At 44.2% G+C, this 15,821-nt stretch overlaps 1 protein-coding gene across 2 annotated transcripts in view; it reads left to right on the top strand.

Moving 5' to 3' along the window:
- GCN1 (GCN1 activator of EIF2AK4) overlaps positions 1-15,821 on the top strand; it is a 728,660-nt gene that overhangs the window by 502,764 nt on the left and 210,075 nt on the right. For both annotated transcript variants that reach the window (XM_078667658.1, XM_078667659.1), the window contains exon 42: positions 5,346-5,488. In XM_078667658.1, coding sequence (XP_078523784.1) covers positions 5,346-5,488 — 143 coding nt within the window. The remainder of the gene's footprint in view (positions 1-5,345; positions 5,489-15,821) is intronic.

Here is a 15,821-nt window from a genome sequence, read left to right as displayed (position 1 = left end):
CCCGCATGAAGGCGGAGGCCGAGACGCTCACGGCTGTGGGCCTCGAGAAGCCTAAGGAGGCGAAGAAGACGTACCGCCCTTTCCAACGGCGGTCCGGTGGGCAAGGCCGTGGACGTGGCCAGGCTTCGGGACATTCGCAACAGCAGTTCCGTAAGCCGTTCCAGAAGCGCCAGAGGGGCAGGGGAGGCCAGCAGTCGGCTCCGGCGCCGAAGGGCCAAGCTGGGTCTAGGCCCTAGGTACTTACTTCCCCCGGATCCGTTACCCACTCCGGTAGGGGGAAGCATTCAATCTTTTCTGGCAGAGTGGAGAAAAATTACTCAGGACAAGTGGGTGCTGAATATTGTTTGCAATGGATACAGTCTTCGGTTCACCGGCCCGCCTCCATCGATTCCTCCGGTCAGCTCGCAGTTTCAACTGCTAGAGCTCCAGGTGGAGGCCGATACCCTGTTAAGGAAAAGGGCGATAGAAGACGTGCCTCTGTCCCAGAGAGGAAGAGGTCTGTACTCCCGGTTCTTCCTGGTTCGCAAGAAGGACAAGAACGAGTTCAGGCCCATTCTGGACTTGCGACAGGCAAACAAATAGATTCGCAGGGAAAAGTTTCGCATGCTGTCGTTGCATCAGATTTATCCTCAGTTGCAACAGGGAGACTGGCTCTGTGCTATAGACCTACAGGATGCTTACTTCCATGTGCCCATTGCACACAAACACAGGAAGTTCCTGCGGTTCCAAGTCGGCGCCAATCATTACCAATACACAGTACTCCCATTCGGACTGAAGTCTGCGCCGAGAACATTCTCGAAGTGCATGGCGGTGGTAGCAGCGCACCTGCGGAGGAACAAGGTGTTTGTCTACCCGTACCTGGACGATTGGTTGATCAAGGCATCCTCCTTCTCGGAAGCGCGAGCACACTTCCAGAAGACGTGCGTTCTCTTGAACAAGCTGGGGTTGCACATCAACATGGCCAAGTCTGTCCCGACTCCGGTCCAATGCATACAGTACTTGGGAGCCTCCATCAATACGCTGTCAGCAAGCGTGTCTCCTTCGGAAGAGCGACGATTATCTCTCCTTCGGAAGGCTCAGGCTCTTATGACGACTCCATCTACAACAGTGAGGACGGTGTCTTCTCTACTGGGTTCGATGGCCTCTTGTATCTTCCTGACGCCGCACGCACGACTGCACATGAGACCGCTGCAGGAGTGCTTGGAAGACCAGTGGGATCAGAGGAAAGGATCCTGGGACGACAGGATACGACTGTCTCTGCATGCTCTTCAGTCTCTGAAGTGGTGGTGTTCGGCGGGGAATCTCCTCAGAGGGGTTCCTTTTCACAAGGACATTCCCACGCAGACTGTCGTGACGGATGCTTCTCTCCTGGGATGGGGAGCGCACTCCGGGACTCTACAGATTCAGGGAACGTGGTCTCCGGTGGAGGCTACTTATCACATCAACTTCCTGGAACTCAGAGCTGTTCACTTGGCACTGAAGGCCTTTCTTCCGTCCTTCCAGACCAGCTCCCTGCTTGTGCAAACGGACAACACTACCACAATGTACTACCTCAACAAGCAGGGGGGCTCGAGATCTCGCACTCTGTCACAGGAGGCGCAGGCGATCTGGCACTGGCTCCTGGCCAGAGGACTGACGATAACGGCTACCCATCTGCCGGGTGTGCAGAATGTTCAGGCAGACGCACTGAGCAGACTGATTCAGGAAAACCACGAATGGGTCATAAACGACGAAGTACTAGGAGACGTCTTCGCAAGGTGGGGGACCCCAGACATAGATCTGTTCGCCACCGCCGAAAACAACAAATGCCGAGACTTCGCCTCCAGGTACTACCAGCAGGGGACGCTGGGGAATGAGCTATGGATCAGCTGGTCGAACAGCTTTCTTTACGCTTTTCCACCCATTCCCCTGATTCCGGCGGTACTCATCAAGCTGGCCCGGTCCAGGGCTCGGATGATACTCATTGCCCCGGAGTGGCCCAGGCAGTGGTGGTTCACGGACCTGCTTCACCGATCTCTCCTTCCTCACATTCGGTTGCCGTGCAGGCCGGACCTTCTCACGAAGTTCGGGGGGGCGGATGTTACACCCCAGCCTCTCGTCTTTGAGTTTGGCGGCATGGCTCCTGAGATAGTGCAATATGGCCATCTGAATCTGCCCGAAGATTGCATGGTTATACTGAAGGAGTCTAAGAGGCCTTCCACTAGGACTTCATATGCTTACAAGTGGAAGAGGTTTTGTATCTGGTGCCAGTCTAAGAACCATGACCCTACAACCTGCAAGGAAGATGTCATCCTTCCTTACCTTTTACATTTGGCGCAGTCTGGCCTTAATGTTCATTCCATTAAGGTTCATCTTGCTGCATTGACTGCCTACAGGAAGTGCCCTTCACAGACTTCTTTTTTCCAGATCCCTGTGATCAAAGACTTTCTGGAAGGATTGAAGAAGGTGTTCCCTCCTGTCAGGCTTCCCTCGCCTTCATGGGAATTGAATGTGGTGCTGTCCAGATTGATGAAGGAGCCTTTTGAACCCATTCACAAGGCTTCGTTGCAGCACCTGTCCTGGAAGGCGGCGTTCCTCGTGGCCATTACATCGGCCCGCAGGGTGGGTGAAATTCAGGCGTTGTGTTGTACTGAACCTTATACTGTATTTCATGCTGCTAAGGTTGTGATGCGTACTCACCCTAAATTCCTTCCCAAGGTTATTTCTGATTTTCATGTCAACCAGACCATAACTTTGCCTACATTTTTTCAGAATCCTTCCTCTCCGGCGGAACGATCTTTACATTCCCTGGATGTGAGGAGGGTGTTGAAGTTTTATCTGGATAAGACCAAAGATGTTCGTAGGTCAGACCAGTTGTTTATCAATTATGGATCAGTCAGGACGGGTCTTGCTACCTCTAAGCAGTCCATTTCTAGGTGGATTGTGTCCTGCATACAATTGTGTTACCAAAAAGCTAATAAGACCTTAGGAGGTAAGCCTAAGGCTCATTCCACCAGGGGCAAAGCTGCCACGACAGCCTTGCTCCGTAATGTGCCGATTGCAGAAATCTTCAAGGCCGCCACTTGGAAGTCGGTTCATACCTTTGCTAAGCATTACTGCCTGGACTCTGATGCCAGGGCAGACGCTCAGGTTGGGCAGGCTTCGCTGCGGAATTTGTTCGCACAGTAGTGGCGTTGTGTTCTTTCTCCACCGCCGCTTTGGTGTGGGGATGGGCTTGCCATTCTATTCACTAGATTATGACTATACACAGAGATCCCCTACTACAGAAGGAGTAGTTTCTGTCCTGTAACTCCAGTTCTGTAGTAGGGGTATCTCTGTTATTGTCATAAGCGCCCGCCCTCCTCCCCGGTGGAGAATTGTTCATGTAAGTAATGCTACAGGTCTGGCGTTTTTACGCCTTCAAAAAGAACTGAAGTCAGTTGGACCTGCTATGCATTCTGGGATACTGGGAGAAGGTTCTAGAAGGTTTCCTTAAAGGCACAGTATCCTGTTTAAGCCACATAATGGCAGCCTACGGGGCTTGTCTGTCCATGCCTTCATCTCTATCATTCCAGAGTCTTTTTAAGGGTAGAGGCAAGTTTCTCTTGGTAGAAACTGGGCTGGATTTCTTATGTGTGGTGTTATTTGGTGGAATTTCTAGTTGAAGTACTGGACAGTGTAGCCTGTGTTTTAGGCTGCATTATTTGTCTTTAAATTCTCTCTTAAGTGTCTTTGCAGTTTCTGCATGATTTTGACAACTTAAGAGATTATTTTTGATTGCCGGGGTCCACGCACATGGGCGGGACTATTCACTAGATTATGACTATAACAGAGATACCCCTACTACAGAACTGGAGTTACAGGACAGAAACTACTCCATCTCATTGGAATGGCAGGCCATACTCATAGAATTTGAAACGTATGATGTTGCTGCAGTGGCATAGGCAAATGTTGTTAGTATGATAGCTATAACGAATAACGGATGCAAAAACCTGGGACTCTCCACCTCCACCCTCTCCCCGCCCCCCACCCCCTCCTACCTGATTGAAATGGTCGCACACCGAAAGGTGCAGTAGTTGATAAACACGGTAGCAGCTAACACTGCAGACAAGGGTGTTGGGAGTAGGAGGAACAGGAGATATTTCTGTAATGTATAGAGATGACCCAGTACAATGCGAAACAAACGGACGTCTTGATTAAAGTACGAGGGACGTTGTGGGAGGGGGGTTTAAGAATTACGTGGGATAAGTTGTTAGGAAAAAGAAAACTGCAATGTTATGTATATTCAAGTCATATATGCACAATGTAACATAAAACGCATAATATAATGACAACAAATGTTGTAATGATGTGATATGATTAAGTTCAGGATAAGTGGCGCACAGCTTTTATTAGATTTGTTTAAGAAACTAATTCTTTTGAATTTTTTGAATTATTTTTTGATGGTCGGGTGCTCCACCAGGTGACGTGTCCTTCCTAGGCACGTCTATTCAACGAGTGTAAGTGGTGTGTCACCATGAGATCATGGTGTCATCCCTGTATATTGGGCACTCCTTTGGTTCTCGTAAAAACAAGACTCCTGGTATCATTTGACAAATCGTTTAATCATTCATCTGTATCATCATTGTATTCCATGGTGATATTTGTATGAATTCAGATCAAATCAAGCTTTTGGCAACATAAATGCAGTCGATTTTTTCATTGCTCCAATGCATTTCGGGCAAGCCATGCCCTTCTTCGGGGAGCTTCTGCAATTAAAGCGAAAAAACATAGCGCTAAGGATGGGCGTCCATAATGTGTTCTAAGTGAAGTTATCTAAAAGCCAGTGTGCGAAAGTCAGGGTGTGTTAATTTAACCCAAGTGAAAAAAACGAATGGAAAAAGGCGACGAAAGAGAAAATTCGGGTGGAAAAGGAATCTTGTGCGACATATCTCCAAACTTTAAGCGGCGTACTAACAAGTTGGTGAAAATTGAAGAAAATTGTGTAGTTAACCCAGAGAAGGAAAACACATTAATTTCGAACGTGCATTAATGTTAAGTGCAACTAAAGATTTTCGGTGCGGGTAAGCTACGTGACTGATGTGATAATCACTGCAGAAAATAAAAATATATTTTAAAAAAATAGACCAGATGAGGTTTTCAGACGACTTGTGCATTTTCAGTAGGTTTCATTTCCATTGTTTGACAGATGTAACTGGTTAAATCTTTTTCTAGATAGCTTTTGCATTGAATATGTTTACCTTTTAAGCACTTGTGTTCAGGGGGGTTGAAAGTGCGGGTGGAGAATGCATATTGAGTGGTCTCTCTCCAGATTGGACCTACGGAATTTGCTTTGCGCTGATTTACTTCATTTGGGTTTTGTCTAGGCGCTGGCTGATGAGAACGAGTTTGTACGGGACACTGCCCTCCGCGCTGGACAGCGAATTATTTCCATGTATGCAGAAACAGCCATCGCCCTATTGCTGCCACAGCTGGAGCAAGGCCTCTTTGATGACCTTTGGAGGATAAGGTAAGGATTGTTTTCCCGCACAGTTGACTTTAGCGGACATGCCTTTTTCATTATTTGTGTGGTGTCCTTATTCAAGATCTACTAGGCATGGACAAAGAAATAGCCCTCAGAATGGTTTAGGGCTGAATCCACCGAAAACAAGGCTGCTACCACGGTTTTGGCACTTTGAGTTCCTGTCCTGGACATTAGTCCAGCAGCTACGCAGATGTTTCTCAATATGTCTGAAAAGTACTACTGTCTGGACAGCCAGGTTCACCAAGAAGGCCTTTTCACCCCCTTAGTCCTATAGCATTTTTTGGTTTGAGCCAATTCACAGATCACCCTATGCATAGGTATTGCTTTGGTATCTACTCAAAAGGTGAAGAATCTTGGGATAAAAGTCTCTATCAGAAGAACAAGTTATTTACCTACGTAATGCTCTTCATGGTGGACTATATCTAGCAACACAACCCTCCCATACCCCGTCCTGTGAATTGGGCTCTATCCATTTCAAAAGATCTCAGTTCTAGGAATCTGCATCTAGGAATCTGCACACTGGTCAAAGTCAATTAGCTGCTGGTCCTCTCTGTCTGGGGCGAGGACAGCCTTGAAAGCAACTGACGTCAGTGTGTGGGAGTGGGACCTATATTGGCTCCACACATCATTTCTGGAGTGGAACAGAATCAGTGCAGATCCACAAAGATCACCTGGTGGCCTGCAGATACTGCTGGAATGTTTCAGAATCTGGTCTGACGCCTGGGGAAGTATTTAAAAGCTGAGGAATCTGCTATAGTCTCTACCAGAAGGAGCATTACCGAAGAGAAAGAACTTTTTTGTCTGCTCCACTCCTGGAAGTGGCGATTGGAGCCGCCTATAGACACCACCCAATCTCACTGATGTCAGTTTCTTTCAATCTGCACCTTTGTACTTGGATCCAGAGCTAGCTCCTATTTGTTTTTGACTTAGTTGATAAGCTTTTTTCTCCCCCTCCTTAAACAACAGGATTTAAGCCTTGTAGGGTTCAACCAAATGTCTGTGATGGATTGCCATGAGGTGTCTCTCTGGTGTTTGGGAGATCACTGACAGAATATCGACAACAGGAATATCGAGGTACACATATTTTGTGTACAGAATATCGATGTCAAGAATATCAACATCCTATCTCTACAAAGATAAGTACAAAAATATCAGAACCGAAATATCGTTGTCCAAAATCTCGTTTTTTTTTTTAAATGTCTTGAAAATAACATAAGATAAATTAAATATAATTCATAAAAACATAGAATTATTTAAAAAAAATGTAAACTATAAAAGGTCAATGTAATATAAAAAACAATTAAACATACATACATAAAAATTATTATATATATTTACTTAATATCGATAAATACTTATTTTATTAAATTATATCATGTTAAAAACATATATATATATATATATATATATATATATATATATATATATATATATATATATATATATATATATAAATATATAAACACACACATGCGTTGTTTTGCACATTAATATGTTGGATCCCAGGTATTAAGGGAGGCCACCAGGGGGCGTCAGCTGAACATCAAATGTTGATTAATGCACCATGTACAATAACAGCGATGTCAGCCTAGCACTATCATGTGTACACAGATGTGTTCCTTAATATGTAATAGCTGACAATATTGCTCCTATAACTATTTGAATTTTTTATCTTTGTGTGGCATTCCCGATAATTATACTGTTTACGTTGCGAGATTTTGCACATTAGCGCTAATTTGCACATGTCCTTTTTACTCTTTGATTATATCAATAGAGGATTCAGTGCAAGGGTCAATGTATATATTAATTATGAAATTTTATTTAGGTATCAAATGCCTTAATTTCCTTCTTTTATTCATGGAAACGTAACATTGTATATCGAGGATAAAGTATGATTTCTATGTCTAGTTTGACAACACCACATGATGTTGAATTGTTTAGCACAGTCACTTTAAATACGGTGTTTTACCTGAATCACGTTGTCATGTGATCAAGGCTATTCGGAGTCGAAACGTTATGGCGACTTATGAGCACGCAATAAAGAAAGTTTAGCATCGAATCGTCTGGTCCGTGTCTGTGAGTGCTGGGAAAGGAGCGACAAGTTAGCTGCTTTACTATATATATATATATATATATATATATATATATATGTATGTATGTATATTATATTAAAATAATTGTTTAATTTTAAAACCGCATTTTACACTACATTATCTAAAACTGTAGCGATCTACTATAGATTTGGAAAAGATATTGTGGTGTACAACAGCATTCCAGTATGGATTTTATAACGCAGCAAACTACAGAGACCAGAATGCCTTTGCAAGACACGCCCACTGGGAGGGACTATAATTTAATCCCCACAAACACGGCGGGAAAACCTTGCTGCTGAAGCCTCCAGACTATACCAGTGAACAAGGGCAGATGTGCCCGAAACATGTTTGGTTATTTACTCTGTATGGGGCTAAGCCTGGTTTCCCTGCAAATTGCTGAATAAAGAAGGTTTGAACACGCGCGTGTGTGGTGCTTCAAATATAGCGCAGCTTTCATTTGGATGTATAGCGGCCTCGCCCAGGTCGCGAGGCACCCCGCTGCAGAAGAGCAGCTCCTATGCGCATGAAGACGTGAGCGCTAGATTGAACGGCGTGCTCATTTTCATGCGAGGTATATAGCAGGGACCCAGCCTTACCTAGCTCAGCGATCTACTATCGATTTGGAAAAGATATTGTGGGGTACAACAGTATTCCAGTATGGATTTTATAATGCAGCAAACTACAGAGACCAGAATGCCTTTGCAAGACACGCCCACTGGGCGGGACTATAATTCAATCGCCGCAAACACAGCGGGAAAACCTTGCTGCTGAAGCCACCAGACTATACCAGTGAACAAGGGCAGATGTGCCTGAAACATGTTTGGTTATTTACGCTGTGTGGGGCGGAGCCTGGTTTCCCTGCAAATCGCTGAATAAAGAAGGTTTGAACACGCACGTGTGTGGTGCCTCAAATGTGGCGCAGCTTTAATTTGGATATATATATATATATAAATATAGTATATTAAAATAATTGTTTAATTTTAAAACAGCATTTTACACTACATTATCTAAAACTGTAGGGAAAATGTTGGATAGCTTAGAGGATAAAAATACTATTCCCACTCCAGGGAATGAAAAAGTAGGGAATGTGTTGGAAAGCGGAGGGGATAAAATTACTATTCCCACTCTAGCAAGTGCAACAGTAGGGAAAGGGTTGGGTAGCGGAGTGGAATAATTTACTATTCCTTCTCCAGGGAGTGCAACAGTAGGGATAGTGTTATTTAGCGGAGGGGAATAATTTACTATTCCCACTCCAGCAAGTACAACAGTAGGGAAAGTGTTGGATAGCATAGGGGATAAAATTACTATTCCCACTTCAACAAGTGCAACAGTAGAGAAAGTGTTGGATAGCAAAAGGGTTAAAATTTCTATTCCCACTCCAGCAAGTGCAACTATACAGAAGTGTTGGATAGCGTAGGGGAATCATTTACTATTCCCACTCCAGCAAGTTCAACAGTAGGGAAAGTGTTGGATAACGAAGGAGATACAACTACTATTCCCACTCCAGGGAGTGCAAGAGTAGGGAAAGTGTTTTATAGCGGAGGGGAATAATTTACTATTCCCACTCCACGGAGTGCAACACTAGGGAAAGTGTTGGATAGCGGAGGGGAATAATTTACTATTCCTACTCCAGCAAGTGCAACAGTAGTGAAAGTGTTTGATAGCGGAGGGTAATAATTTACTTTTCCCACTCCAGCAAGTGAAACAGTAGTGAAAGTGTTGGATAGCGGAGGGGAACAATTTACTATTCCCACTCCACAGAGTGCAACAGTAGGGAAAGTTTTGGATAGCATAGGGGATAAAATTACTATTCCCACTCCAACAATTGCAACAGTAGGGAAAGTGTTGGGTAGCGGAGTAGAATAATTTACTATTCCCACTCCAGCAAAATAATAAACATTAATCAACAAATACTTAAATAATAAAATATAATTTTCCTCCCACCAAATCCCCCTATAAATGACACCACCAGTATTGTAAAACATGACACAATTAATATAATTGCTTAACAATTAATTAACTAATAACAATGAAAAAGCAAATTAAAAACAATCCATATTAAATTAATTCACCTATTAAGACTATAAAATAGCAATAACTAAGTATTATATAAAACATATATTACATTTTAATTACTTCCCACACTACTCCCTCCACAACCCGCTCCTAAAAAATGACAATTTACATAATTGCCAATTAATTATGAATAATTAATAACCAATTAATAATGAATACATTATTTAAAACAATTAACAATATAAAATATTAAATACCCAAATATTCATTCATAAGCATTATTAATTATTTATAATTAAATTACTTCCCACCCTACTCCCTAATAAACCCACAACCCGCTCCTAAAACAATAAGACAATTAATATATTTACTAATTAATAATTGATAGCCAATTGACAAATTAACACAATTAACAATATAAATTATTAAATACGTTTTAATTTTTATTTATTAATTGTAATTAAATTACTTTCCACCCTACTCCCTTATAAACCCACTACCCGTTCCTAAAAAAATGACAACATTAACATATTTACCAAGTAATAATTAATAACCAATCGATAACTATTAACACATTAATTACCACAATTAACAATATAAATCATTAAATATATAAATATTAATTAATACAATTATTAATTATAATTACATTACTTCCCATCCTACTCCCGTACAAACCCACAGCCTGCTCTTAAAAAATGACACAATTTACATATTTACCAATTCATTATTAATTAATAACCAATTAATAATACATTATTTAACACAATTAACAATATAAATTATTAAATACAAAAATATTAGTTAATTAAAATGATTAATTAATTATAATTAAATTACTTCCCACCCTATAACCCCACAACCCGCTACGGAACTAAAATACGCAAAAATAGCTTAACATAAAATTAATTACTTCTAAAGATTTCAAACATGCATTAGAAAAATAAACTATATTTTAACACATATACTAAAATATTGTTCGATATTAACAACGATATTTTGACTAACGATATTACTAACTTCGATATTAACAAAAATGATATTTCTTACCCGCATGTCGATATTCTGGTCGACTGCATTCTTTCAGGTTGATATTGTGTCACATCTATATTTAAACATCCATATTATGGCATATCAATATTTAAACATCCATATTATGACTCTATACCTGTGTTTAGGGTTGGGCCACAACTCCCTTGTGCAGGGAGTGTGCCAGATGCACATGTAGGCAATCCAAGGTCAAAGGCTGCTCCTGTTCGAAGCCTAGGTCAAAGACTCTCCCCCTCATCCCCCCATTACTGCTCTTGGGCCTCTTTTGCAGCATGTCTGTGTGACAATTCAAGACTTAGTGTACGTCTAAGTCAAAAAAGAAACACAGAAATCCAACTGGGCCTCCTCCAAGCCTTGCCACTCTCCGTCTGAGAAGTTGGGATGACGTCAAAGTGTCCCATGGTCTCACTCCCGGTCCCCTACTAAGGAGCCGATACCGTAATGATTCTGGTGCACCCTGAATTTCCAAGACTTTTGGCAACACCACACTAGCTCGTGCCATTTAAAGAGGCCATGCTCCACATCTTTGGCACTTTACCTGCTCCCTCTGGTGTGCCTTCAAGCCCCAGTCGTGTTACAGCCTGCGGAGCTGCCCTCGGGTCATCAATGCCTCCTAAACACTTTTTTGGTTCAGCTCCAACTCTGGACCGGACTCCATACCCAGCACTGTGGCCCATGTTCTTCTTGCAAGTATACACCGACTGACTCTACTTTCCAAGCTTATTAAGGCTACTCTATTTCACTGTTGCACTGCCCTTTTCGCAGCCTCACTGTGCTTAAAAATGTAGTGAGATTGAAGGCTCACTGCATGTTCACTACAATTGATGACTAGCCGGCCAATGACTGTGGTCACCTCTGGCTTGATTTGAAACTGAACATATGTAGCACATGGGACTCCTTTATTTGCATCAGTGTTACTGCAGGACAGATTTTGGTGATATAGACCAATTTACTCCACGCCATTTCGAGTATGACTTGACTTGTGAGCCTTGAAAACGTCTACAAGACAAAACATGTGTCTGCTGCTGTTTTTCTTTGATGTCATTATTCAACCTCAAGGACTGGAGAAAATTAAGAATAAACATAATCGACACTCACCTGGACTTTTTAAAATATTTTATTGGTGTATATAAACTATGCCTATCTTAGTGTGCTTCGGTTCTTCTTTTCTGCCTCGTTGACACTGGCACGGACGCTGGAAATCCCGGAGGAGGACATTGAGCCTATAGTACTGTTTGACTCTCCGCTGAATCCTTCTTGACCCTGGCTAAGAGTGAGTTCAGTTCCATAACAGTCTGCCCCATACATTAGAGTGAGAAGTTGGCCTGGTATATGATGTTCACTATTCTAGTGATCACCTTGCACCAGTCCAAACAACCCTTATGGTGATGGTTGTAAGTCAACCTCATAGACCAGCTATCCTAGTGGTAGCGTGGACAGAACAGTCTTAGGCTAAAAGACTCTTGAGGGCGTGTAAAGCCAGCAGTTTTACCATATGTAACCCCTTGAATATCAAATGAAAGGACACCACACAGGATATATATAACATATATATGTATTTATTTACTAACACACTCTTCTGAACGCTTTATGAGATCAGAGGCATAAGCACATAAGTTATTCTTAGAAATACTTTAAATAGCACAATTTACAGTCAGGCCCTAGGGGCGCGTAAAACCATATACTGAGTAAGTGGTATAAGAACCACGACTCGAGAAAAGGAAAGGCCTAGGGCCTAGAGAATCGCTGGGGCTACACTATCTGACCCTTAGGTTAGGAGTAGGAGGCCCACAGGCGGCGTGTGCAGTGTCTTTATACACACGCAAGAGTCAATGTTAAGTCAATGGGAACTTAGAGTTTAGAAAAAGAAGGATTCAGGACACTTCCGGTCTAGCTAGAAGGAAACAACTAAAAATCTAGACACTTGGCTAGTCAATACCCTTGGGAGCACCGAAGTACTCGCGTTACCTCACCCAAAGGAAGCGGGTGCATAGGTGTGAAGATGTGTCTGGTTTCGCCGTTGAAGACTATGGAGCCTGTGAAGAAAGATGCTGCAGGCGACCAGGAGGAAGATGGCTGGGTGGATCCAAGGGCGGATCGAGAATGAAGAGGACCTGTAAGCAGAGGGGACAGAGTCTGGGTCACTAGCCAGTGACCGGGTGGAACCAGGAAGGAACCAGACGATGTCGAGGAGCAATCAGGTACTGTTGTGAAGCTTGTCTCTTCAGCCACGCGGACCAGGAGGCGTCGAGGACGACCAGATGCTGGAGAGGAGCTGTCCCACAGAGGTTCTCGCAGATGGAGGGGTCGACCGCCGGATTGGAGTCAACAAGCCTTGGCAAAGGTAACCCACGCAGGATACAAAGAAGACTTCTGATGCAGACCAGCAAGGTCTGAGGTGCTTCACCTTTGCAGGGAGTCAGGGGCCAGTCTGGAGTAACCAGACCACAGAGTTGGTTTCAAAGGATTGTCGTCACAGAGGCTACTAGCCAACGGGCCAGCAACCGGACAACGCGTCGAGCAGAACACAAGCAGAAGGGCCCCACGCAGAACTCGTGGAGTGTGGAGGGCTGATCTTCGGTGCAGGTGGAGCTCGGATTCGGGGCTTCTCAATCCCCAGTGCACAGCTTCGAGGATACCTCAGGAGCTGCACAGTTAGCAAGTCGTGGACTTTTCAAGATGGCTGGTCCCACGTGTCTCGTCGCCTCCACGGATCTCAGCTATGCTGCAGATGTGAAGAGAGGGTCAGAGAGGTCTGGAAGTCTGGGTCTTGTCAGGCTCTGTGCTCGGGTCCCGGCGGGAACGTTGACAAAGCAAGCCGTTGATTTGCTGGATGGTGCCTGGTTGCCCAGGGTGGTCGCTCCTTGGCCACAAGGGAGATTCTTCAGTCTTCAGCTTCAGCTTCGAAGTTCCAGAGTTTCGTTCAAGTTTCAGTTCAGGATCAAATCTAATCTCTAGGGGCACAGCTCCTACCTTTATACAGCTAAAAGGGGCTGAATTCGTTCCTAGGTCCCTCCTATGGGTGGGACCAGCAAGGGGGGTGGTTACACCCCCTTTCCTTTGTCCAGTTTCGCGCCAGAGCTGGGGCTGGAGTGCCCCAACAAACGGTTTGAACTGGGGTATGCATGAAGCACCTAGTGTGCCTCAGGCAGTGTCTAAATCTATTCAGCCCTCCCTGTCCCAATACACAAAGTCCTGTCTGGGGTGGTGCTCGCACCTCTCCAGGCAGGAAACCTATTGTCCAAACCTCCGTGACTGGAAGGACTCCCAGCAGCAGGAGGTCAGACTTGTGTCTGTGGCAGCAGCGTCCATTTTGTGACGCTGGGGCTCTGGTTAACTTTAACCGGGTTAGTCAGAACTAACATGTCTTCTCCCTCTAGAAGGGTGGAATGCTACCCCCGTCGCCAGAATTGGCGAGGGGGTAGTATTCCAAAGCGTATGACACCTTACACAACATGTTTAGATAAAGCCAAACCAAAGTTAGCATTCAACCGCGAGGATTATAATGCACTTAAGAGTATATGGTATGGCGATATCATAGAACAGCTATAAGGACATGGTTCCGCAAGCTGCAGACAGGCTCAGCTCATGCTAGAGCACCATCTCACACATAACCAAGCACTCTGCCTCCAGGATTGTTAAGGCCTGCCATAGGAGTGACTTATAGGTTACTGTGTGTCTATATATAAGGGTAGATATAGGAATACTATACCTAAGCAAGGGGTGATTACACAACCTTGCCCCAGCTGAGTGATCAGCCAGTTGTGTCAGTTTGAGTGGCCAGCCAGGGGTGGCATAATACATGCTGCAGCCCCTGGTAGGCCTTGGTTACACCTATGCCCTGAGTACCTAGGGTACACTTCTATAGGGGCTGATAAGGTGAACCATTTCCCAATTGTGGATGTACCTAGAGTACATGATGTGAATTTAGAGAGTGCATCTGGGCTGTGGGTCTGATTAGCAGGCCCACAGCCACATCTAAGTCGAAAACCAGTAAAGCAAAAGCAAACAGTGGGGGTGACCATAGGAAGCAGACCCTACTCTCCTACAATTAGGACTCCGATAGTTCAGCGCCTTTGCCTAGAATCCACCTTCCAGTGCTCCTACAACTCTTTGGATCGGGCTCCAACCAGAGTTAAGCAGGTTTTGGTGATGGTAGGATTGAATTCTCCCCATAATATAATGATGTCAATTTTATATAGACCTACAAAAGGCCATTTGGCTGGATACTTTCCATGGCGGGAAGTCAAAGACTTGAATCTACAATGGTCTTCTGTGTAGGTAGAAACCAGCATCCTCAATGAAGCGTTTCAACCTGGACAATCCTCAACTGAACTCCTGCTACCACTCATCAAGACCCTGACCGACGCTCTCATGGGGACTTGGACCATTACCATCCCGGATCATTTTATGCATGTCGCGGGCAAGTTGATTGGGTTACATCCCACTCTCGCCTTAAAATGTTGTTCCGCAAACTGGGATATGGTATTTGAGCAAGATGGGGGAAAACTGTGTCAAGACCAAGGGTGTGCATTTAGAAGCTTCTTTCTCAGATAAGCCAAGCCAAGAGACCCGGCAGTCTTTCCTGTAGATTCAGCGCTTGTTTACTACAGGTTTCCTTCAAGTTGCATGTAAATAAGAACTCCAGATCAGAATGGACCAAAAACAACCTTCAGCTTACAGATTGTGCATCTGCGTACGAACCTGGTCTTCTCCCACATCAACTGAGCTAGTGTCCTACTGATCACCCCTCCAGGTTATACCCTCGCCGCTTTCCTGGCTGCTGCTTATTTGAATGCCAGACGCTGCCAATATGACAAGAATTTTCAGTCGTTTCACTAACTCCTCGCTTGCATTGCAAGTGCTTTTGCTTGTGTATTGTTATACCCTCTTAACTTATATTGGCATGCCCATGTCTCCATTCACCTTGGCAAGTGTCCATTTAGCCTTTATAGGCCACCCTTTTACCCTGCAGGGTAAGGCCCATGCGGATCAACCGACCACTCTTATTTCCATCCCCACCGACTCTCCCTCAGAGATAAAATAGTACTGCATTGAGGTGGCCCTTGCAAACCTATCAGCCACTGGTGTGTTGACTGGCTGGTTTTTATCAGCTTGCCACCAGAGACAAGTTTCTGACCTCCAAGGTTGAGGACCTT

Source organism: Lissotriton helveticus, chromosome 11, assembly GCF_964261635.1.
Source record: "Lissotriton helveticus chromosome 11, aLisHel1.1, whole genome shotgun sequence".
In the NCBI taxonomy this organism is placed as follows: domain Eukaryota; kingdom Metazoa; phylum Chordata; class Amphibia; order Caudata; family Salamandridae; genus Lissotriton; species Lissotriton helveticus.
This window is presented reverse-complemented; position numbering and strand designations above follow the sequence as displayed.